This window comes from Haplochromis burtoni, unplaced genomic scaffold (assembly GCF_018398535.1).
Source record: "Haplochromis burtoni strain Fernald_Lab_line unplaced genomic scaffold, NCSU_Asbu1 Contig_225, whole genome shotgun sequence".
Classification (NCBI taxonomy): Eukaryota; Metazoa; Chordata; class Actinopteri; order Cichliformes; family Cichlidae; genus Haplochromis; species Haplochromis burtoni.
In genome coordinates, this window is record NW_024582586.1 from 587,496 (window position 1) to 612,270 (window position 24,775).

Here is a 24,775-nt window from a genome sequence, read left to right on the forward strand (position 1 = left end):
GTGCGAGCATCAGCAAGTGACGGTTTCAAACGTCCCCACAGCAGGTTCAGGTTCTTAGAAAAGGATGATCTTGGATTTCTTTCGCTACTGTGATTATGATTATCAATTTGATTTTGATAACTGACCAAATAAATTAATATGCTACAATCACTTGCACATCACTTCATCTAGATCATACTACTCATTTCTTAGTTCTTTATTGAAGTAACAGCCGCTCGATTGCTGTAATCTGGCGAACATGTTGGTGGGCCTCAAAGAAGCAGTGGCTTTGATTCTTAATACTCCTCTAATCAAAATCATGTTGGTGTATTAGTTTTAGTAGAGGTAACGTGCAATATCTCTCGTTATATTGGTAAGGAGCCTTATGAAAGTGTTATTAAATGAAATAAAGAAATTACATGTTTTTGCAAGTATATTTATGACTCTTTGTGTTTGTTTCTACGTTATAATCAATTCAGTCCTTTAAGTTAAATATCTTTATAGAACTATTTCGTCATATTTGTTGCAATTTATGCTGTCCTCTTAACGAGATCTCACGTTTTTTTTAAAATGGGAGACTGGTTTAAAGAAAAATACTGTTTTCATTCATGTGAGATATGCTTGGCAGATTATAGGCCTATTTACAACAGTTTAAATATTTATATATTATTTTTGCAATCACCGGACGTTTTTTGGTCCAACTCAGTCTTCTGTTATAGATGACCGATCATAAGAAGGCAGATGTGTCAAATTTGATTGCCCTGCACTGTCGTTGCTTTCAAAGTAAAAGCTTCAACACGATGGTTTAAATAACAAGCTCGATGTGAGCTTCCAGCTTAAAAGACTAAAAAAAAAAGCAATGATTTTTTTTCATGTGCGGTAAATAGCATGGTGTTCACCTCAGTTCAGTTTTATGAATTTTTTTTGTTCACTTTAGCGTCATTACAATGAGGAGGAATTGCGTTCGTTTTATTTTGAAACCCACAACGGGAACACAAACACAGTCGCTTCTTCCGGTTTCATCTAGCTGGCTTGATCTGAAGCATGAGGTGAGCGGCACACCTCTCCACCCAGTCAGCATCATCGGTGTCCGTGACAGAGTGACAGACTGAGGGGGAAGACTTCTCCAGCAGAATAAAATCAGCGAAAGAGTAACAGGACACACCGAGGCACCATTTTTCTTTTATTATTTGCGGGTTAGGTCGTTCACCATGAAGCCTTCAAACAGTCGCCCTTCAGGAGGGGGTAAAAACCCCTTCGTGCACGAGCTCAAATTGACCATGACAGAAAAAATAAAGGTAAGACAGTAAAGATAATAACAAGTTATAAACTGTGTTTGTCTAAGATGATGTTAGATAGACATATTCCTCCGTCCTCCGACCACAATGTGCTGCTTGTTTAGTGACTTTCCTACTTTCCTAAACTTTACTGACGCTTTAATGACGCTGTTTTTTCATGACTCTTATTCGTTAATGTTGACTGGAATAAAAACGGACGAGGAAAACACAGAACACGGATAGGGTTTCAATAACCGACAGCAGTGTGATAATGCTGTGTGGCTGTCTAGGAAAAAAGTTGTTTCCTGGTTCGGTCCGACACTCAGCTGAAATGACGACAAACAGGTTAAAAGGACAAAAACCGTGCGGTGACAAATCTAGTTTCTGTGCCCCTTTAAAAAGCAAAAGTTGTGTCATAGCGGATTTAAAAACATGCTGTGAATTCATTCAGTGTTGAGGAAAATCATGCAAGAGTAAGAGCTGCTAATAGAAAACGTAGTCCTTTTTTGTCTTTTTTTTTAAAAACGTTTGAATGAACTCTATTTTCTCAGAGATAAACAGCAGCACCTGTTCAGTCTTACCCACACAGCAGCACCTGCCATGCAGACCCATTTCCTGCATTGTTGGTGTTATCTGAAGCTTTGTGGGTTCATTGTGGAGTCAGCCACTTTCCTCACATTTTCCTGGATGGGTGTGTAAAGCCAGTCTTGAATCTTAATTGACCGTCTTTTGCATATCAGACATTTGCATTGTTTGTTTATTTAATGTTTTGTTTAATGACAGGCCTATTGTGGATGGGAAGACTTTGCAAGACCGAAACCCTGTGCACTATCATATTGACCTGATTAGCTGGCACAGTGACACATGCTAATCAGCCCAACATACACTTCACTTCTGTTAGGCCACAGTTCTGCATTTCCAGCTGCTTCCTTTCACTGAGTGCACACACAGTTGGGCTGTGTTTACGCTTGAGTTTTAGCCGACGGCTAAACAAGCTGACAGCTAAACAAGTTTAATGTGTACTCAGATAGTCCTCATTAGGCTGCCGGAGTGGTGAAAGCCTGCACAGCAGTAAGAAAAGCAAAGATGGGAAAAGTACAGTTTAAATAAGGCATGTGCTCTAAAGCATGGAAATGTAGAAAAGACAGGACAGCTGTGGCTTCATTCCTGCATCAGTTGGCTCGCTGCTGGAGGAGAGCAGTATGGCTGAAATGATTCCTCATTAATCAAGCGGTTCAGCAGATTTTCTGACTTAAGTGATTTAGGGTCTGCTGACAGCATGCCAGTGTCCTAAACACAAGTTACTGATCAACTGCAAATCATGTTATCTAGTTAAAGGTTTATGTGAAAACATGAAGAGAGCCCTGATCGACCCCCTCAGGTTACCTCTCCCATAGCTCCAGGGCCCAGAGGTGTCTGCTTTCATGCTCAACAAAACATACAACGTTCTGAAAATTGGTTCACTGCTGCCTAACCATTAACAAATCCACCGAGATAAGATGACTGAAAAAAAAGGCCCGTGTGTGTTTATTATCAACCACTTGACATTGGCTTGCTGAAAGCTTTTAACTCCACCGTCCCCTCTTATTAGTGCCTGAGTGTGTCAGTTTTTCAGTCGGCGTGTGCTTTAAGTTGGAAGCGTGTCTGTGCCATATGACCGCAGCAGGTCATCGAAGGTAAACTTGACCATGTGTGTGTCTGTGTCTGGTTCACACCTCCTGCTGCTCTGCTTCCAGAGCTTTTCCACTTGCAGAACCTGTGAAGGGTTTATACGCTCGTGTAAACAAACACACGTTTTGCCTGAAGGAAAACGAGGAAAGTGACAAAACGCAACTTCCTCAGTGCTTTTGTTTCTAGAGATATGGCTGCATGGTTGCTTAATGCTTATGAAGCTGTTTGCTATAGACAGTAGATTGGTGCTGCTCTTCCTGGAATGTCTTTTCTAACTTCCCAGCAAACATGATCACAGCACCGTAAACCAACCAGGTCAGCAAATGAAGCTCATTCCAGCTGAGTCACGCATTACTGAATGGCCAACAGCTGCCAGCTCTCAAGCTCACAAACAAAATGCCTGTGACATTAAACAGAGCTGCGATGTCCGGCGAATGGATGGGGATTAATACCAGACACGGCTTTAACAGTGCGTGTGTGTATAAAGTTGTGTTTCTTTTGGCTTTGATCTGCTACTGCCTGGCTTCAGTTCCTGCTGCACGGGCAGCCGAAATATGACAAATGGTAGGACAGGTTAAGTGCTTCCTGGGTACGCATTCACTGCCTCAATGAAAACAATTAGCCAAGAGCAATTACCTTCCTAACGGGTTAAAACTGTAGCGAGCCACAATACACAGGGGAGCAATGTATCTTGGGAAAATGGTTTGTCAGCGGAAGTGTTAAAATATTTTAGTGGATTTTGATCCGTTGTAATCGTCATCAAGTTTACCATTTATATGAGGATTATTTTTTCTGAAATAGGTGGTTTGTTGAACCTCTAAAAATTGAAACACCCATCATGATATCCCAGTATCAGTCACTCTTATGGCCTCAATCATACAGGCCCAGAGGCCGAGCCCTGAGACTGCATATTCCCCTCAAGTGGTGTCTTGGGGTTTCTGGCTATTGTGTGAAGTTGGTCACAAAGAGGGTGCTAGACCAAAAACTTACTTGTGATTGATTTAGGGACTATCAGATTGCTGCAGATGCCACTAGTCTGCATCGAAGACACTGACTGGTCTGCAGATACTTGCTAACAACCACTAGTAGTGAAACTTTTAAAAGTGTGACGCTGTGAGGTACAGACAAAATGTGCACATCTGCAGCTCTGCATGTCAATTCGTGCAGCACAACCTGTAGAACATGGTCTCAGAATAATTTTTAATATTTCTTTGTACAAAACGGGAGCCAATAACTACAAATTCTGTGTTTTCACCTACAAATGACACGTTTTGCCACATGTCAAGCAGAAATAAATATTGTAGCTGTGCATCTATAGAGCCAGAGGTCGAGGGACTTTAGGTCAGAAATAATAAAACAGTTCAATCTTGATGGCAGTGGTCTCTACCGGGATGACATTTCCCCGATCTATAGGGCATAAGAGGTCACTGACTGGTTTAATGAATATGGAAATTACATGAATCATATGCTATAGCCTTCACATTCACCAGATCTTAACCTAAGTGAACACCTATGGGAGAATACTGTTCCATCACATCTAGCTAACTTTCTGCTGCCTGGTCAGACCCCTGTGTGTTTTGTTTTGTTTTTGTCACATTTAAGGTACGTGCCAGATGTTTTGCTTTGTGTCTTTATGTGTGTAGAAAGTGAAAGTAGTGAGAAGTAAGAGACTGAGTCACTACATTCCTTAAATGTCTCCTGAAAGTGTTAACGCAACTATACATAGGGATGTACACGTATGCGTGTCAAGACTGTAGATTCCTAGAATCTCTTTAGCATTAGGTACAACAGAGCAACCTCATCAGTTACTATGACATGACAAAGAAATTCAGTGACTGCTTTAATCTGAGTTGTTTATACATTTTTTAGTGGGTGAAGGATTAAAACGTTCAATATTGAACAAATTGTTCGTTAATGTACAATAAGAAAAAAAATCGACATCTGTTGATCTGTAGTCACTTTTATTCTGTGTGCTGTAAGTGAGCTCAGCGCTCTTGAAGTGCATTTCTACTGCAAATTTCAAATCTTTAGTCAAGGATCAGCCGGCGTTCTCCTAAAACACTGGAAATTGCACCCCTCTGCCCCGCCCCTGCGTTTTCTTATGCCACCTCTTGAGAAAATGTCAGCAGATCCTCCCAGATGGACTTGTTAAGCTCTGATGGTGACGCACAAGCTCGGATGGGTGGAGAGAGGCGTTCGAGCATTATAAATCACCCCCATTGCTGTTTATTTATTAATGCAGCCCTGAAGAGTGCACCTGGGTTCCTGCAGATAGACAACTACACAGGGAAGAAGAGAAAGATGGAGCAGGAGGGGAGGGGGAGGTTACATATGACTCCCTTGAGGGGTGACAAAAAACACACCAGTGCAAAGTAGGAGGAAAACTATAAAAGGAAGAACAGCAAGATAAATGAAGGTACAGCTGAGCGACTTGGAATAGAGAGTGAGAGACTGATGGATGGATACGCGAGAAGCATGATTGTAGATCACTGTAAGGCAGGCTTGGAGCTCAATGAGAGGGGGAGCGCAATAAATGTGTAGAATGAAGGGATCAAATAGAGGTCATACGAGCAAAGCGAAGGAGCTTTTAAATGTTACACAGTTTGAATTTGCCCTTGAGGCCGTGACTTTGCCAAATCTCTGTCATTACACAGTAAGAGAAAAGTCATGACAAGTCAGTCAACTCAATTTATATCCTTATCATCCTGTAGTTTTATCCTTTTTACCTTCGTATTTATGTAAAATTATTGCGAACTAAACCCAACACACGTGAACTTTTGTTGGCTAAACCCAATGAGAGTCATCCAGTCACCACGAGTGACCTTTACTAAACAGAAACACTAACAGAATCCTTTATCGTCATAACATTAGGCAATAGAAGTAGCAACTGTCAGATCTGAGGCTTATTTAAGGTAATTCATGAGTAATCCCAGAGATTTGATGTGTAGTCATGAACTCTGGTGAACAAATAGAATTTTCAGGGGTTTTGTCAGAAAAAGGGTGTGCGGCACAACCTTCCCAGGAGTGGACATCCCACCGCATTCAAACACCAGACTGTTGAGTGCTCAGGCTACAGGCCTCAGTTAGCATGTTAAAAAAAACCATGTCAGCACATCTCAGGTTTGTAAAGATGCAACTGGACAAACCACAAGACTTCTGGAACCTTGTCCTTGTACAGATGAGACCAACTGGTTTAGATCAAACACAGCATATCAGCACACCTAATACCTCACACCAACTGTCACGCACAGCGGCAGAGGGGTGATTTAAAGCACATTATCTAGACACATTGTCATCATTGAGTCGACCATGAAGTCTCCTGTATACCGAATGATTCTTCAGTCTTCACTGCAAGTAGAAGATGGCTTTAGTCAGCATGGTTCAATCGGTTGATTTGGGGACTGCTGTTCTTTAAAGCTTTGATATTAGCAATGTTGGAGTTGAGGTTTTTTGTAGGAACAAAGATGTAATAAGCAAATGCTGGATCTGACTGAGAACCTGAGGATGCCGTGTATACTCATTCAGTAGCAAATTGCGAGTCACGGGCTTGCCACACCCAAAAACACACAAATAATGGGATCTTTTACATAGAGTCTGGTTTCAAACGACACCAGCAGTAGAAAGGGCTGTGTGTGAATAAGAGTATATTTTAGGATGATTTGCTGTTAATATATTGAAATAAACATTGTTTAGATGCAAACACAATTAAGCCTATATCCTCCCTTTATTCTTACTTTAGGTAATCGGCATTGATAGTGCAAACCGCTAATGTGTGTTGGGCCTTTAAAGCGCGATTAGACAAGCACAGTTAGTGTTAATTATGTGGTTTTGTGTTCTGCTAAAGGCACAGATGGAGTGTTGACACTGTAAAATGTAATAGCATGTTTCTCAGCTGTATAGGAATGTATGCTATGCTAATTATTGTTTTTTTTGACAGTTGGCTAAAACACAGCAGGGATGTTACAGTAAACAGCAGGTTGTTGAAGTGCAGCAGAAGTGTAACTGTTTGTGTCTCTGTGTGTTTTGTCCCTGCAGATAGGACTCATGTCAGTTACAGTTTTTCCGGTGCGGCTGCTGCTGGTCTCTTTCCTCATGCTGCTGGCGTGGCCCTTCGCCTTCACGGCTTCTCTGGGACGTTCGGAGTTTGCGATCGAGCCTCAGTCGTGGTGGAGGAGGTGGGTTTGTGTGAAAGCACCCATGTGCTACTAAGACTTATGGGATTAGACAGAAATGTGTGAAAATCTCACCATCCTGTAAATTGTATTGCAATATATAATTATAAATTGAGATGCTGACTGTTGCCCACTGTCTGCTCAGTATAACATCAGCATGCTGGTATGCTTTTATACAAATGTTAGTTGTGTGAATAATTAGAGTGCAGCACTCTGTCATTTTTACAGGTTCTTCGTTACTGACAACCTCTAAAAAATAAAATATTGAGCCCATTGTTGTATTTAAAACACAGAAAACACAACATTAGTGAAAAAGACTGTGGATTAATAAAAATTGTTGCTAAAAACATGAACAGATTTAGCCACTCACTCACATTCTGAAGATAAATATGTTCTATAGCAGGGGTCTGATGATGAGTGCCATATCAACCATTGCATTAGCAATAAATTTAATAATGCTCTATATCAACAGTTACACACTATACAGAACAACTTTATAGAATTATATTTGTTCGCAGATGTTGGCAAATCAGCTATTTTGAAAAAAACCCCAAACAAACACTTTTTATCAATAACAAGAACACCAACAGCAAAGGAACTATACAACAGAAAACGCAATGCCATTTATGGTCTCCTCACAACACTGATAAGAAAAATAAACTGGGCCAATATGGCATGTCTGTTAATACAGAGACACACATGTTAATGTGATCTCTGGTCTCCCACTCAGAGACACAGGTCTCCGAGTGTCCAGCATTCAGAGGCTACCTGAGGACAGTCGTGTGGAGCCAAATACTGTCAATAAGGCCTCTGCAGTGTTCTTAAGACAGTAAAACTTGTCAGGTAGTGACGTCCAGCAGGTGAGAATGAAAGCTCTGTGAACACACACAGCTGTGGATTCCAGCTGCGTCCGTAGTTCTGCAAACTTTGACCCCCACAGAGTCGAGCTTTTCAGTTCAATCAGCTGCATTTCAGTGTCCTCTGTGTCCAGCCAGTTAATGCGAGACAAATCCAGCTGCTCATTAAAGCTTTCTGGTTTGATCAGAAAAGAAAACATTGGTCCAAACACCTGAAAGTCTTCGAATGTATCCATGTATTTCCGTGGTGTAGGGCTGTTCGATATAACGATATATATTGGATGAGGATATAAAAACGTCTATCGTTTCGTTTTACGCTATCGTTTGTTTCGTGGTGTCGCAAAATAAACTGTTTACGGCAATATATTTTTTTCATCGTTTTCATGGTCACTGTAGTGGCTATATTAATTTCTTAAAGTTCTCTCTTTCTCTTATATTTAATATAACCACACTATGGACGGACAAGCGACTGTTTTTATGCGTTGTGGTTAGCAACAACGCGTGTCCGCTTGTTTATGTTCCACATAGACCTTTCACAATAAAGCTCAAGATCATGTGAATCACGTGAAAGAGCAGATTATTTACGGATGAGAAGTAAAAAAAGAGCTTCCAGGTGCTAAAACATAAACCTTAGAGTCAAACGTTAGAACAGGCTTTTCCCCGCAGCACGCCGTGTAATAAATGCTCACAAAGAAAACGGCGGCCGTTACAACTTATGTCTAAATATGTATAGTTTCATGCATTGGGTGAAGTGTCGGGAAGTGTAAATTTCAACATCGCTTGAAAACTCTGCCAGCTAGCAACGTCCCTCTGCAGCTGTCTGTGTGTCCTTCGTCAGGTTTATAGACCTGTGTCTAAGAGCGATCATGCGAGCCATGTGGTTTTGCGGAGGTTTCCACTGGATCAAAGTGAAGGGACAACGGGTAGAACCCTCTGAAGCGCCCATCCTCACTGTGGCACCACATTCTTCTTACTTTGATGCCATCCCAGTCACTATGACCATGTGCTCCATAGTCACCAAACTGGAAAGCAGGAGCATCCCAGTCTGGGGCAGTAAGTGCACATTTACTGAAATTCCTATACTAATGTACAGCATATGCACAATGTAACAGAATACATTCAGACAGGTAACTAAATTGATTTAGCTTAGCTCTAGATGCCTCCAGATTTTCTTTCTTTCTTTCTTTCTGTGTGACAAAGACTGTGCATTCTGTTAAGTCAACTCTCCATCAGTTTTCTTTTGTTCAGTGTTTTGAACATTAATTCACTTGTTGTGGCTTACTTCCAAAATCCACTTCTTCATCATCCTCTCCCAGCTTTGATCAGCTACATCAGGCCAGTGTTCGTGTTTCGGTCAGACCAAGACTCGAGACGAAAAACTGTCGAGGAAATCAGGCGGAGAGCGTGCTCTGGAGGGAAGTGGCCTCAGGTAAACTACATGCATATACGCATAAGGGCACAGAGATCTGATCTCAGCTGACACCCGGGAATTTAAAGGTGATAAATTAAAAGCGAGAGCAAATTCAAACAAGAAATGAAGAGCGATTTGTGTCTGTTGCAGATCATGATATTCCCGGAGGGGACCTGCACCAACAGGTCGGGTCTAATCTTATTCAAGGCTGGTATGTATTCAGTCCACTTCCTGCTTTGGCCTGACTGTAAAGATAGTCTTGTTGTGTGTTTATTCTTACTGGTTCTCAATAAAACTGCTCTGAACTCGTCATGCATGCAAACTACCTTGATAAAATCTCATTCATTTCCATCTAGACCCACCATCAAGTCAGAAATTTTCACTCGATGGTAAAAGGCTCACTATTACACTGTAAATGAACCACGGCAGACCCGTTCATGTTTGCTTGCATTTTAGCATCTACGTTTATTTCCACAGTTGTTGGTGCTGTAACACTGCAGTGTTAGGCTGCGGCTTTCCAGCCACCAGCCTAACACACACCAGCAACAACAACCACATTAAACAGTCACAGACTTTTAAGCCAGTGAGGTGTGATTGCGGATGCCGCTCAGGTGTGTCCGCCTTCCCTGTAGCGGCACTGCAGACCACGCCCCGCTACATACCCACATCGCCCAACTGAGGCCGGGGAGCCATCTGGCCGAATCAGCCCTGACCGTCGGCACCCCCAGCCCAGCTACCGGGAGGTGTCCATTCAGGTGGCCACCCACGTATCCAGTGGGGCTGGTGACGAGGTGGGCCTGGGGACCAGCAGCTTGGCGGGCGGCTGCTGCACAGGATCACACAATGCGCCAGCCTCTGGTGGAAGTGAGGCCAGTCCGGACAGCATGTGGACCTCTGGTTTGGCAGGAGCCTCGCGCGCCTCGATCTCCATCTCCAGCTTGGCAGGCGCCTCAACCTCCATCTCTGGCTGCGCCGATCTCTCACACACCTCGTCCTCCACCTATGGCTGGGCAGGTGCGTGAGTCAGTGTTGGGCCCGGCGGTTGCTCAGAGGCCCTCCTTTGGGGAGCAGGAACAGGTGTAGGCCCCTTCCTGGCAGCAGCCGCTCCCACCCATGGAGTGGGTATGGGCGCGGTGGCTGGCTGCATCCTGCCTGGCCTCACCCTGGTGGTCAGGATGGGCGCCAGAACAGTCTGGACCTCCTCCACTCCCTCGCTATCGGGGAATGCCAGTGCCGGTGGCCAGCGGTGCTGGCCAGAACCCGATCAGAGCTGCCAGATTTTCAATCCTCTGCCTCCCACGTTCGATCCGGTCCGGGAGTTCTTCCTGCTGGCAGCGTGACACCGCCGCCTGCAGTTCCGCCATGCCGCCTGCTGGGTTTCGGCACTACTTTAAATGAACCATGGCAGGCATGGCACCACAGACCATACCCCGCCACATACACCATCTTCCCCTTTTGCACAACTTCCAAACAACAGACTAACCGACTAGTTGCAAGCAGCGTAGTCGAGTAAACTCATTTTACCTACAGCCGACTTTGAGCGTAAGTGGGACCGACCGGTGAAACTACATGATTTAATGTGTAAAATTTCAGAAAAAGTTCAGGTAGTTCACTGCGCAGACTATCGTGTAATCACAAAAGAGAAAGTTGTCGTTAATTCACAGAAAAATATCTTTTCTTTTTTTTTTTTTTAAAGTAAACTTTAGTAGATAAAAAAAACAAAAACAAAACACCCCAAATAATTGCTAAAATCCAATGTTTGGTTGTTTTTTTTTTACATGTAATTGTTTATCTATTAGTTCATTGCTCGTGTTGTAGTACGGATGGCACTGGGGGGTGGGGGTGAAAATACGGCTAAGTTCAAAATCTATGTGCTCCTTCACATTTTCTAAAGCTGTCTAGTGGACTAGATTGGAGTCTTGGCCGGCCTGATTCTGGCCCCCGCACCTTATGTTTTACTTTTCTAAAAGGATGAAACAAATACATGAATAACTTCATGTATCCCTTTAAAACATTTGTGACAATTAGGTTCATTGTTGCCTTTGTTGCCTGACGACTGTTTGGTTATAGTTCTCAGTAGTGGGTGTGTCTGTTAATGGAGACACTTGGTCTGTTTGCTTTGTTCAGTATACATTTCACGTAGTGTGCGTGGACTTGTAAACGATTATGTATGAATGAGGCTGACTCCATAGCTGCCAACTCGAGGTGTAGATGTCTGCTTAAATGAATTTCTCTTTTGACACAGCGAGTCTGGAGGTTCGGTGACTTGCTTCAGGACACAGAACTGTTGCACTCATCTCTTTATGGTCTTGCTTTTCTGCTCACATCCCGTGTGTGTGTGTGTGTGTGTGTGTGTGTGTGTGTGTGTGTGTGTGTGTGTGTGTGTGTCAGCCATTGTTCCCTGCCTGCTCTGTCTAATCCCCTTGCTTCCAGTCCATAATTCGGCCATTCGCAGTGAGCCTTGTGGGTCACACTCTGTCCTGCTTTCACTCACTGTGTGTGTGTCTGGTTAGATCATTGTGCGATGTGTTACCGGTCCTCTCTGGATGTGTCTCCTCTTGTTACATCTCATCACTGGCTCCCAGCTCAACAGATAAACTGTGTGTGTGTGTGTGTGTGTGTGTGTTAATGTGCTTAAGCCACCTGTGTGTGAATGCACACTGCAGTTATGTCCTTTTCTCGTTTCAGTCTCTTAATAGAGCGTTTCTTTCCTCATCTGTCTGCCTGTCCTCTTACTATAGTCCCGTCATTATCATTCAGATGCTGCAGATCTCTTTCACTCCTCTTCACGTTCTCACAGTCTCACGAGAAAACCGATTAATTATAACTTTATTCATTTTAAATGCAGGTCTCAGCCACTCATCAGTGTTTGTTGGCGGAGACTCTTTGTTGATTTACACTCTAGTTAATATGGCAGCTCTCCATCAGCCTTTCCATCGCTGATATTAAACAACTATTAAAATCCTCCTCGCCCTGCCTCCAGGGCTTGTTATTCAAATACACGCTGAGCTAGGTGATTCATGATGCATGCGTCTGGTTTTCTTTTACTTACTTACTGTAATTTTTTCAGGTTGTTGTGTAGTTAGCTTTATGTGTTTCATTTACAGGGTACAAGGAACTTGTTATATATTAGATATCTCATTTCTATTTCTTTTTTTCTAGCAACATTTTCTTGAATCTTGGAAAAAGAAAACCCGGTTTTAAATCTACACCAGCTGATTATAGGACAGTTTTGATGATTTGGTGACTTTCAGCTTGAGCTACATGTTCACTGTTTTGCTGTGATATAAGCAGCTTCATTCACAGCAGCATCAGGCAGATGTTTTATCCATCAAAACTCTAAAAACCTATTGTATGGTCTGTGGCCAGCATTAAACAGCAGACACACAAAGTTGGTAAACTGAGCCTGATGCTCATGTGTAATATTTGTAACCCTTTGCAATCCATTCATAAGTTACTGAATAGCTTGAGTAGGTCTTTGTCCAGTGATAAATATTGTATGTAGCTTTTATCAGCCTGCCCATCATCAGCAAGATATAATAGAATTCAATGGAAACGCTCTGTCCCTGTTCCCGATGTTATTTTGAGGTTATGATCTTATCACTCACTAAACCAGTTGATGCAGTCCAACTCTATTCTTTTTCTGTACTCAAACTCTATTTGGAAGCCCCCTCCCTATCATTTTCCATCAAATACTGCTAATTTCTCAGTTACTTTGACTCTATAAAAACAAATAAATTTGACGTGTGACATGCCTGACACAAGATAAAGAAGTAGGATTCAAATAAAAGCTTTGAGCTGGGTTTGGGGACAATCGATCACGTTTAGCAAAAATACCAGATTGTTCTCATCACCTTCCTCCTCCTCTTGTCTTCCTCAGGTGCTTTCATCCCAGGACTCCCAGTGCAGCCAGTGATACTACGCTACCCAAACAAACTGGTATACACCATAAATCTTGTCCTCTTCCTTTTGATCCTATTCTGTGGCTCCTCCCATACCTGCATAGTGACTCCACGTACACTGTACACACCCACACTGACACGCCTGTGATGCAGTGAGTTCTTTCCTTCGCATTAGTGTGTTCCTCTTGTGTTGAATGAGCTCATGTTGTAGTGGGATGATATTTCATCCTTTGTTTGTCTCTCACGCACACACGCATCGTACATACGTGCGCATGTACACATGCACACAGAGGTGTCATGTCTCTCTCTCAGCACCTCTCCCCGCTCTTTCATTAAACATGCAGCTCCTGTTACCTCGTTTTTCTTTTCATTCCCTCGAAAGCCTTTGTCACTGTTTCCCGTGGTGCTCGGTGTACTCACTGCGCTGACGTCTTTGACACCGTGGCACCGCAAGACGGTTAAGTGAGGCAGAGAAGGTGAAAATAAAGGACAGGGTGACTGCTTCTTAGTTTGTTTTTTCTCTGCGCACCACAAGATGTGCTTCCATTCAGTCTCTTTGCATTTGTTAATTTAGTGATGGCCGCCTTCTTCGATGCGAGGTCAAGTCAGGTCATGTTTGGCAGCTCTCACGTTATGAGACTGAGTGTGGAATAGCAGCACGCAGGAAGTGTTGTGGAATTAAGGGGGTTTTATGATTTTTTTTTTTATTTTTATTTTATTCTTCTCTCGGTTGGGGGTGAGGGGAGGGTCCACAGCTTTATTTCAGTCGTCCTTCCTTCAGGGGAGCGTCGCTATTGGTTAATGCAATTTTGAATCGCAGCCTACCTTGTGTCTGACTTTTAAATGTGATGGCCATGACCCTTGCCTTGAACAATATATTAGACTATTTCCATCTTATAAAATAGAAAGTGAGGTGTTTTGCTTTCACAAAGCAAAGTTGAGGCTTCAAAAACAATATTCTGCAAACCAACAGGTGGTTTTTCTATACAGGCTAGGATCTCTGCTATGTTTCACTGTAATAAGTGTGCCTCACAGTGATTATGGATACATAAAGAGTTTGTGGATTTGTATAAAACTGCTTCGTGGGGTGTTTGGTTCTCTCTCCACAGGATACCATTACATGGACGTGGAAAGGTCCCGGAGCGTGAGTGTTTCTTTCTCTCACACACCTTTACAGTCACTGTGGGAATACGCTGGGAATATGTCTGCGAGGCTGTGTGTCCAGGACACTTTTGTTCCATCAGGGAGCGTTAAAAAAAGCACAGCATGCAAAAAAAACACACCAAAAAAGGGACCAGGTGCCGACCAGAGCAGAGAGGTGCATGTGTAACGGGCTGGTTAAAAGCAAACATCGTCGTCAGGTGTGATCGACTCCAGCGCATTCCCAGGGTTACATAGAATATACACAAAACAACAACACACACAGTCTCCCACTCTGTGTTATTAAAGCTACAAGCTGTTTGTTTCCATCAGGGTGTAGATGAAGCTGTTTGTTCTGTCTTCCAGGTTTCACATTTTGTGGCTCACTCTGTGTCAGCCTCATAACTCCATTGAGATTGAGGTGAGCGGTTTCGTATGACAGAAGTCAGCAAACTGACTTATTGCAATTCATTATTATGTTGCTGAGCAGTATGATCAGTGTCACAACAACAAGACTGAGTTGAACTCTCTCTTTAGTACTTGCCTGTTTACAGTCCATCGAACGAGGAGAAAGAAAACCCCGCGCTGTTCGCCAGCAACGTCAGAAAGCTCATGGCCAAGTAAGTGTCCGATGATCAACGCACGCTTGCTTTGGATGTTCTTGACTCAAAACTTTTTCTCTGTCCTCATAGGGCGTTGGACCTGCCGCTCAAAGACCTGTCCTTTGATGACATTGAGATCAGCCTATCGCGCGGGCCTCTGGGCATATATGATTATCGCAGCCTCCTAGAGTTCAATCAGCTAACATGTCGTTTAGGGTAAGTGGTGGGAGACTGGAACGACTAGTTAAACTGCTTGGTTGATGGGTGCTGAGTCAACACTTTGGGAAAAGTGTGTAAACACTGCCACCTATTGGTGGCTGAGCAGAAACACACACCAAAACCAAAAGCCAAAATAAAAAACCCCAATGAACTTCAATTTACTTGTATAATTATAACTATGTTGGACCTCCTTTTTTTTTTTTTTTTTGCTTCCCCCTGGATTTGTTTTAAAAAAGGCTGAGGAAACTCCACACTTTGTACTGTCTTTTTTTTATTGTTGTTTCCAGTATGACTTACTCTTATTTAATCTGGCTTCTTTGAGGTTTTTCCTTTTTTTGCTTCGTCCTAACAGACTGAGAGCAGCAACAACAGACAGGGTGCTTGAAGAGCAGGCCAGGAGAGCCAGGAAGCTCCAGGGAGACAAACTGGGTTTGGAGGACTTTGCCCAGTTCCTCAACCTCCCTGTTACAGACACACTTAAAGAAGTTCACAGCTTCTTTGATGAGGTAAACATGAAGGAAGCACAAGATATAGCAAAGGGAAATGTATAAACATGGATTTAATGTTAAGAAAAGTTGATAAAAAAAATTTTTTTTTAAAAAGATCCAGCTATGCTCAAATAATCACACAAAGTTATAAAATGAGCTTTACAGAAAAATACATAAAAATCTGTTCTTTTGTTTCTTTCTGCAAAATATAAAAACGATAAAATTCTTAAAATTAGTTTCGAAAGTCACGAAAGTCACAATAAAATAAAATAAAGTTCTCATAGCAGAGAATAAAAAAAGGTAAAGTCAATGAATTTTACTTCAGAGTTAATGTGTTTGCAGGGTGAAGGGAAGCAGCGAGGCATTTTGGGCAGGACTGACGGGCCACAGAGGAATGTTTAGGATATGAGGAGAATGTTTGGAAGTTTGGAGGCTTTTGGAAGAAATTGCAAAGTTTTCTTCTCCTGCATTTTTGATAGAAACTAGTTGTAGAGTTTTAGATTTTTGTCATTGAATCTGTTTTTAGTGTTGTGACCATTTAAAATGAGCATAGTTTAAAACCAGATCTGCTGCCTTTAATATTCCACTTTATCGGTAACACAACACAGGGTTTGTGTGGTTTAACTCTGCCTGTATGTATCCTAAAAAGGTAAAAGATACATTTCTAATAGTCAGCCACAGTTGGAACAGTGCTTTTCTTTGTGGCATCCTGATACATAAATCTAATAATAAACAGAGGGTTTTACAAGGTGCTCAAAGGAGCGACAATTTTTCAGAAACTCCTTAAAAAAAAATAAAAATAAAAAAAACAATTTCATGAGCTGAATCCTTAAATTAAGACTAGATGGTTTTCTCTGTACTGTGTGAACAATCACACAGTTACAGTCTGACGTTAATATGGAGGCATGAACATTAGGCATTGTGATTGTCCACAGGCATCAACAAATAGATGTTTTTCTTGCTAGTTGTGAGCTCAGCAGCTTCATCTGTTTGTAAGAAGCAGCCAACCATAAAGAAGCTAATTTAAAGGAAGGGGAAAGGCAACCGAAACAGTGTTATTTCACAGGCTCAGTATAAGCTAAATAAGGATTATTATGAGCTATGAGTCATCCAAAGCTTCTCTAGTAAAATTCTTCAGGAATAAAAATATGCAGCTGGAAAAGTGTAATGAGTCCACTTTAAATTTAAAAATTGGGCGTCTTTGTATGTAGACTGAACTTTGTGTGGCTATCTAGTCCTAAATGCAGTCAAATACCATCATAGCCTCTTTAAAATAATAAAAATAATTTGATATTGATAAAATACTTTAATTGGTTGGTGCTTGATATTTAGCTGGGTAGATTCTGTCTATGCTGACCTCTCAACAAATGTCCATCCATCCATCCACCCATTTTCTTCTGCTTATCCGGGGCCGGGTCACGGGGGGCAGCAGCCCAAACAAAGAAGCCCAGACCTCCCTCTCCCCAGCCACCTCCTCCAGCTTGTCCGGGGGAATATCAAAGCGTTTCCAGGCCAGTTGCGAGATATAATCTCTCCAGCGTGTCCTGGGTCTGCCCCGGGGCCTCCTCATGGTGGGACGTGCCCGGAACATCTCACCCAGGAGGCATCCTTGTCAGATGTCTGAACCACCTCAACTGACTCCTGTCTATGTGGAGGAGCAGCGGCTGAATGGCTGAACTTCTCATTCTATCTCAAAGGGAGAGGCCAGCCACCCTTCGGAGGAAGCCCATTTCCACCGCTTGTATTCGCGGTCTCGTTCTTTCGGTCACTACCCACAGCTCGTGGCCATAGGTGAGGGTAGGGACGTAGATCGACCGGTAAATTGAGAGCTTCGCTTTTATACTCAGCTCTCTCATAATCACAACAGACCGGTGCAGCGTCCGCATCACTGCGGCCACCGCACCAATACGTCTGTCGATCTTCTGCTCTCTTCTCCCGTCACTCGTGAACAAGACCCCGAGATATTTGAACTCCTCCACTTGGGGCAGGGTCTCGTCCCTGACCCGGAGTGGGCACTTCACCCTTTTCCGGCTGAGGACCATGGCCTCACAACAAACACGTTATATTTAAATAAATTAAATAATTAAAGTGCTTGGGCTAAAAGTGGTCTGTTTAGTTTGAAACCTTGTCTATATAGGAGCTGTGACACTGCCACAAAGTTAAAATCAGGGTTAGTGCTTAGCTGGTGAATATACTAGAGACTTCATATGTACACCACAGTCCTCCATTTCAATCGATAACATGGTCAGATCAATGGATACTTGTGCTGTAAGTGTGGGGCTTACCTGCTCCTTTTGTTCACCGAGGTGTTTTTGTTCCCAGCATGGAGATGGACAGATAGACGTCAGGCGCTACGTTATCGCTCTGTCGACCGTTCGTCGACCCACAAAGTCCATGGAAACCCTCAAACTGGCCTTTAAGGTAAGTTTTTATACTACTTACTCCGGTTTAACATACACTGACCAACAGCTGAGCAAGTACACCTTGCTAGTATCAGCTTTCACCCTGAGAGATGCCTTATAGCATAGATTTAACAGGGTGCTGGAACCATTCCACAGACACTTTGGTCCATAGTGACATGATGATGCAGATTTGTGAGCTGAACAGTGTGACTCTCCTGTTCCACCACATTACAACATGTTTTCTATTGGATTGAGATCTGATGACTGTGGAGGCCATTTGAGTACAGAGAACTCATTGTCAAGTTCAAGAAACCAGTTTGAGATGGTTTGACTGGAAGCTAATCTGAAATTCTCAGATCAGCCTGACTGGACCAGCAGCCAGCAGCCACCCTTCTTCCTCATTCTCATGCTGGTTTGATTCCAGCCGGTCCCCTTGACTGTGTCTACAGGCCTAAATGCATGGAGTTGTTGCGCTATGATTAACCTGTGCTCATTAACCAGTTTAACAGGTGTACCAGCGTAGGTTTCCTAGCATTGTGCTAACGCTTCGTGCCGGGTTCGCAGATGTACGAGAGCGAGGAGAGCGGGGAAATCCTGGAGGAGGAGCTAGCCGGCATCTTGGAAATCATGTTAGGAGTGAAGGAAGTGCGACTTTCAAGTGTGTGCTTAACGCTCGGACCCCACACAGGAAAGATCACTTATGGTAAGACCCTGTTTCTGTTTGTAACATGTTTTAAGCATTTTAACACATTGACAGAGATGTCAAATTATTTATAGGACCATTGTACTAATGAGCCCACGTTAGAGATGATTGACAGCATCTGTCAGTGTGTCCCCCACTTCGTCTGTGCTGTCACCGTCACATTTGATTTCTTCTCGGCTTTACTGAAGAAAATAAATACCATCTGTTAGACGAGATTTTACATCCACCATCTGCCTTTTCTAGAAACTGTCAAAGCCTCTGTGAGCATTCTTTTCTTGTCCAATAAAAGAACCTTTTTATTTTTGCCATAAAACAACCCATCTGCACAAAATAGCCACTTTCAGTCCGATCTCTAATGATCTAGAATGATCAGAGTAATTATGCTAATGCTGCTAAACAAAAGAGCTAATTACATATGCTGTTTAGATGCCACATATTACATGTTATATTTAAGTTTAGTGTTTTGATTATTAAGAATGTAAAGTTAACATTTGTTTTAATCTCACACTCCATCTCTGCCAGATGATCTTCTTCATTACATCCAGCAGTTTCCACACTTTGCTCTGGACTGCCTCCACTTTAAAGACCATCCACGGGATTTCTGCACAGGCCGATCTCCGAGCTGCAACGGCCAGAGCCGCAGCAAAGACGACTAACTCACAGACTCAAGCCACTTTTTTACCTTCTCTATCAGACCCCATCAATGCTGTCACAACGGTGCCTTCAAGTGCAGGTAGAGAAAGGGCAAAACTTTTAGGAAGAGTATGAATTCCTGATCCAGATAATGTTTTTATTTTTTTATTTCTTTCTTTGCCTTCCTTTATTTTTAATGCCCACTATAATATTAAGATACATTTTGTGTGCTCCACAAATATTTATATATATGTTTATAAAGAACAGATTGAAAAAGGAGGATTTTATGTATCCTTATGTATTGGAAGGTTAGCATTGTTGTTATCTCAGGCTAATGGACACTAGCACAATACCTGCTGTCGTGTTGACACTTTGCATCTCGGCCCATATTTATGTGTTTATATTCCCAGATTACTGCCATTAAAGTTTCACGCGTCACCAGCATATTGCAGTACATTTGCATAACCATTTGCATTACAATGTCCAGACTGTGTGTTGCTTACTGTACAAGTACCTTTGAGGGTGTTACTGCATCTCACCACACATTCAACAACAAGCTTGTTCATTTAGGTGTCTGCTTTATGCAAAGTCAGAGATAACAGCTGTGGTTTCTGAGCTGTAGCACCAGCATCGTTCTCCTCCTCCTCCTCGTTGGGCCTCACCACTGGGGTTTTTGTGCTGTGTTTAGATTGCAGGGGCCTCTTCAGTGATTCTCTCCCCAGCAGAAATAACATGGAAACTTCCACAATGCATCAGCTCTTGCCTGCTCTCCTGACAGCAGGATTGGATGAGTTCCACTAGTAAATAGCAGGATTATCTGTTACTTTTTCTTTTTTTCCTCCACAATAAAAAAGTTTTCAGAGTACTCTCGGGTTCAAAAACTGCTCTTAGAGATTAGAATCCAAAAGGTTCCTCATAAGAGAAAAACTATATACAAATTAGAGCATGATTGAAAATACTTACAATTCTCAGCTTTAAATGACATTTCAGATGATTTTTCATGTGGAGTTTTAGTTATTAGTGAAAATCTGGATGAAATGTCTGCATTTACCCAGACTGAAGTTAAAACACTCCCTCAGTGCTTTCACTCCTGATTTTCAAAAGCATGACTAAAGAGGTGCCAGCGTGACAGCTGTCTGATTTCCTGCTCCGAGAGTCTTAATGAATGTGGGCCCAGATGTTAGACTGCTGCCTGCAACTACCTTCATACTTTCGTTTGTGCATGAACCTACAGTTATATGATGAGCAAAACAATTTCTCCACCCCTGCGTTAAACAGTTCGTAAAACACTGCAAAGGACGACTGCTCGGTATTTGGATGAACATATCTTTAAAAACTTGATAAATAACATATCTTCGCTTTCACGCATCTCTCTCTCTTTTTTTTTTTTTTTTTGGTTTGTTTTTCTGCAGTTTGAAAGTTGATCTGTGATGGTCACATTTCATGCCTGATGCCTAGTTTCCATTATGTTTTAAAATTCAAAGCAGAAATCAAAGTTTTCTGCTTTTTGTTTTACAAATACAACCTTCTGTTTTGTCATAGTCACTTACTGTGTGTACCCACTAGGGGGAGCTCTGCTTTTATAGTTGTATCTTAAGATGCTTTGAGTTCTCTAAAACTGCCTGACAGTGTTTGTATGAATCAATGCAGTGGGTCACACTTACCTTAAAGCTATCATCAGTGGATTTTTGTCCATCTTTATCTGTTGTCATGTTCTCTGTGTTTTTCTTTTGATCATTATTTGCGAGTTAATGAAAAGGCAGTTCTGTTCATGCTCATCCTATTGCTTTCGTAAGACCTCTTCTCATCTCGGTCCACGTGGTGGCACTAGCTCCGTATGCTATGTACACCAGAGAGCTCATGCACCACTGCCCACCTGATGGACAGCAAAAGCATTACCTCATCCCTTGCTTTCATTCCTTGAGGTAAAAATAGACAGATTAAGCCTGGGCTTTGATGAGAGAAACCTACAGAGGAGGTGTGGAAGCAGGGAGAGAGGGATAGAAACGGAGGAGAGAAACTAAATGGATCGTTCTGCTCCAAATCCAATTCCTAATAGCTGCAGGGAGGGAGGGTGGGTGGGAGGAGAGAGAAGAAAAAAACAGTCAAAGAAAGCAGAGAGGGAGAGTGGAGATATCACGTCTAACAATTAAGACCTGCCTTCGGGGTCTAAAGAAGAAGCTTTGTTGAGGACATATAAATTGCTCATTGAGCAGCGCCTCACTGCAGACTCCTTCAGATACTCCTGCCTCAAAGGAATATGCCATGAAAGACAACAGCAGCAGCAGCCGACCACATAGCAGGGCTGGAATCTGTTCACCGTATTTGGGGATCCATCACCAGCCCTCATCCTGGCCAAGCAAAAATCCCCCCTACAGTAAACACAACCCTGGATTTAATCCAGGTGACTAAGGAAACATCACCGCGCATCCACTGGAGATCCTTTGTAGTACCTCTGCTTTGCAGGGCCAAAGAAGCAGCTCACATAACATTTACTTATTTTTGTCGTAGAGACAAAGTGGATGATCCTCGTGGTCCTCTGACTCAGGTTGTGGATGCCGCTACTGCCAGCTATAATGTTTAGAGTCAAAGGTTTATAAATAAAATAAAAGTCCACAGTTCATCTTGAAAGTATTGACAATTTGAAAAACATTTGCTTGAAATTGTTGCAAATGTATTTAAAAATTAAAAACAAAAATATATCATGTTTGTAGGTACAGTCTGAGTGCTCTGGAGCAGGATGTCTCTGTACATTCCTGCATTCATCTTTCCCTTGATCCCAGCTAGTGTCCCACTGCCAAAAACATCCCCCAGCACGATGCTGCCACCACCATGCTTCACTGTAGGGACAGTATTGGCCAGGTGATGAGCGGTACCTGGTTTCCTCCAGACGTGACACTTTGCATTCAGGCCAAGGAGCTCAATGATTGTTTAATCAGATTGGTGATTTTTTTTTTTTTTCCTCATGGTCTGAGAGTCCCTCAGGTGCCTTTTGACAAACTCCAGCTGGGCTGTCATGTGCCTTTTACTGAGGAGTGGCTTCAGTCTGGCCACTACCATGCAACCCTGATTGTTGGAGAGCTGCAGAAGTGCTTGTCCTTCTGGAAGGTTCTCCTCTCTCCCCAGAGCAACACTGTAGTTCTGTCAGACTGAAAACTGGGTGGTTGGTCACTTGCTTCAATAAGAAGGTAGACGTTCCAAACTTCTTCCATTTACGGATGATGTGCTTCGATACAATCCTGTCACGGAGGTCTACAGACCAGAGTTCTTTGGACTTCACGGTTTGGTGCTCTGACATACACTGTCAACTACAGCTGATGTAGGCAGGTGGCCTTTCCAAATCATGCCCAATAGACTGATTTACCACAGATGGGCTCCACTCAAGTTGTAGAAGCAGGTGACGGATGATCACTGGAAACAAGATATACCCGAGTTAAATTTTAGTGTCATGGAAAAGGCTGTGAATACTTTTGTACATGTTTTTGTTTTATTTTTAATAAAGTTGATGAATTTCAAGAAAAGTTTTTCCACTTTGTCATTGTGGGATATTGTGTTTAGAACTTTGAAGTGAAAAATGAATGCAGTTTTGGAAGGATGCTGTACCTTATTCTGGCGATACGTACAGCTAATGGAGCAGAGGTTAAAAATTCCTCCACACAAACCGTGGATGAACTGGGCTCCTGGATAAAGGAAGATATTTAGATTCAGATTCATTTCTGACATTTTCTTGAACTTGACTTTTTTATTTAATTTAATTTTTTTAATTGCTTGATTTTGTGATGCAAAATGTTTACTCCTATATCCCAGATATCTTTTGATTCTGGGATCTGTATCTGAATAAACAAGCATTTATCTGCTCCTCTATTCAAACCAAACCAATCACAGGCCACGATTTATCCACTTGCGTAAAGTGATGGATAAATGTGAGATAAATTAAGTTTCTCTTTACATTTTATCTGAAACATAAAGGCAACCTGAGCGAATACAAAATACAAATTTTAAATCGTATTTGCATTTAAAGAAGCTACGCGGTTATCCAATACCAGAATCATCAATCAAACCTGGCTGTGCTACCCACACCTCTGAAAACATCTGCAAACAGTGCCACGTCCAATATCTTGATGTGGTTCAGACGTCGCTGTGATGAAATTTTATCCAATTCTTCTTTCAGAAGTTCTTTACTGCAGCCTCATCAGAGGGTGAACTCCTCTTCTCAGGCACTTCCCCAGCATCTTAACAGGGTTCTGGTCCAGACTTTGAATTTTTTTTTTTTTATTCTCTGCCAGTTTCCATTTTTATTTTTCATTCCGTTCACAGGTGGACTCACTCATATGCTTGAGAATGATTGTCATGCTGCAGTGGCACTTGAGCTTCAATTGACATACTGATGCTTTCCTCTCCAGACCTCTCTGTTAGAGAGTGGGATTCCTTCATTTATTGCCTGAACCCTGGAGCGGAAAAGCATCCTCACAACATTGTGCTGCTGCTTTTTGTGGAATATAACAGGACCCCGATGCCTGATATATATGATTTGGATTTTTTCTTTACATTTAACAGATTTTTTTTTTTACCTTACATGTGTGTTCTGTGCCTCTCAGAGGACATAAAAATAGTAAAACTGTAACTTTTGCCCTTAATGGTTTGTTAGCCTCCAGTGTCTTTCACACAGTGGAGTTGTGACTGCAAATATTTGAAAAGAGGTTAGATTTTTGTGACTTCCTGCATTCATTCTTAAATCCAGTTATTTTATACGAGTCATAGAAATGGTTATCTCAAAATAGAGACAGAAACCCACTGTTCCAACAATCATCTGTGAGAATAAACTGTGTGGGTGGGGAGGAAAATCTCCCTTTTGGCAAATCAAGTGCAACGAGGGCAGCCCAGTGCCACCACTGGATGGGAGAATGGGAAAAGAGAAGAAGGAAAAAAAGTATACAGAGATAACAAATGGAGCAAAAGGCAAATTATAGAGAGGAAACACAAAGTTAATGACGTACAATAGTGTATAAATACATGGTTAGGGAAAGAGGGGAAAGACAGTTGCTCATTGCACGATCAGAGGTCCCAGGCCAATGTGAAAGCTGGGAAATGCTTCAGGACATAGCCTGTACATAAAAGATGTAAAATTGCATGTTAATTTTTAAACATCAGTGTTAGCATTTTTTGTTTTGTTTGTTTGTTTTTCTTTTTTAAAGGCAGAAGTGATGATTGTCAGTAGTTCTAAGCTATGGTCTAATGCTAGCAAGCTTGGTTGGGGCGTTTACAGGGCCAATGTGCAGACATGGACACCTGCTAAATAAGAGTAATGAATTACTGCAC

The 24,775-nt window shown here is 42.2% G+C and overlaps 1 protein-coding gene across 1 annotated transcript; it reads left to right on the plus strand.

The window, feature by feature from the left end:
• The first annotated feature begins 997 nt into the window (after nucleotides 1–997).
• Nucleotides 998–21,516, plus strand: lpcat1 (lysophosphatidylcholine acyltransferase 1). Its single transcript, XM_005937271.3, has 14 exons — nucleotides 998–1,277; nucleotides 6,963–7,102; nucleotides 8,795–9,009; nucleotides 9,273–9,385; nucleotides 9,518–9,578; nucleotides 13,248–13,306; nucleotides 14,379–14,413; nucleotides 14,776–14,830; nucleotides 14,947–15,029; nucleotides 15,102–15,227; nucleotides 15,583–15,736; nucleotides 18,041–18,139; nucleotides 18,685–18,823; nucleotides 19,346–21,516. Exons 1-14 carry the CDS (start codon nucleotides 1,191–1,193, stop codon nucleotides 19,477–19,479), a joined length of 1,500 nt encoding a protein of 499 aa, XP_005937333.1. The 5' UTR covers nucleotides 998–1,190; the 3' UTR covers nucleotides 19,480–21,516.
• Nucleotides 21,517–24,775: the final 3,259 nt, after the last annotated feature.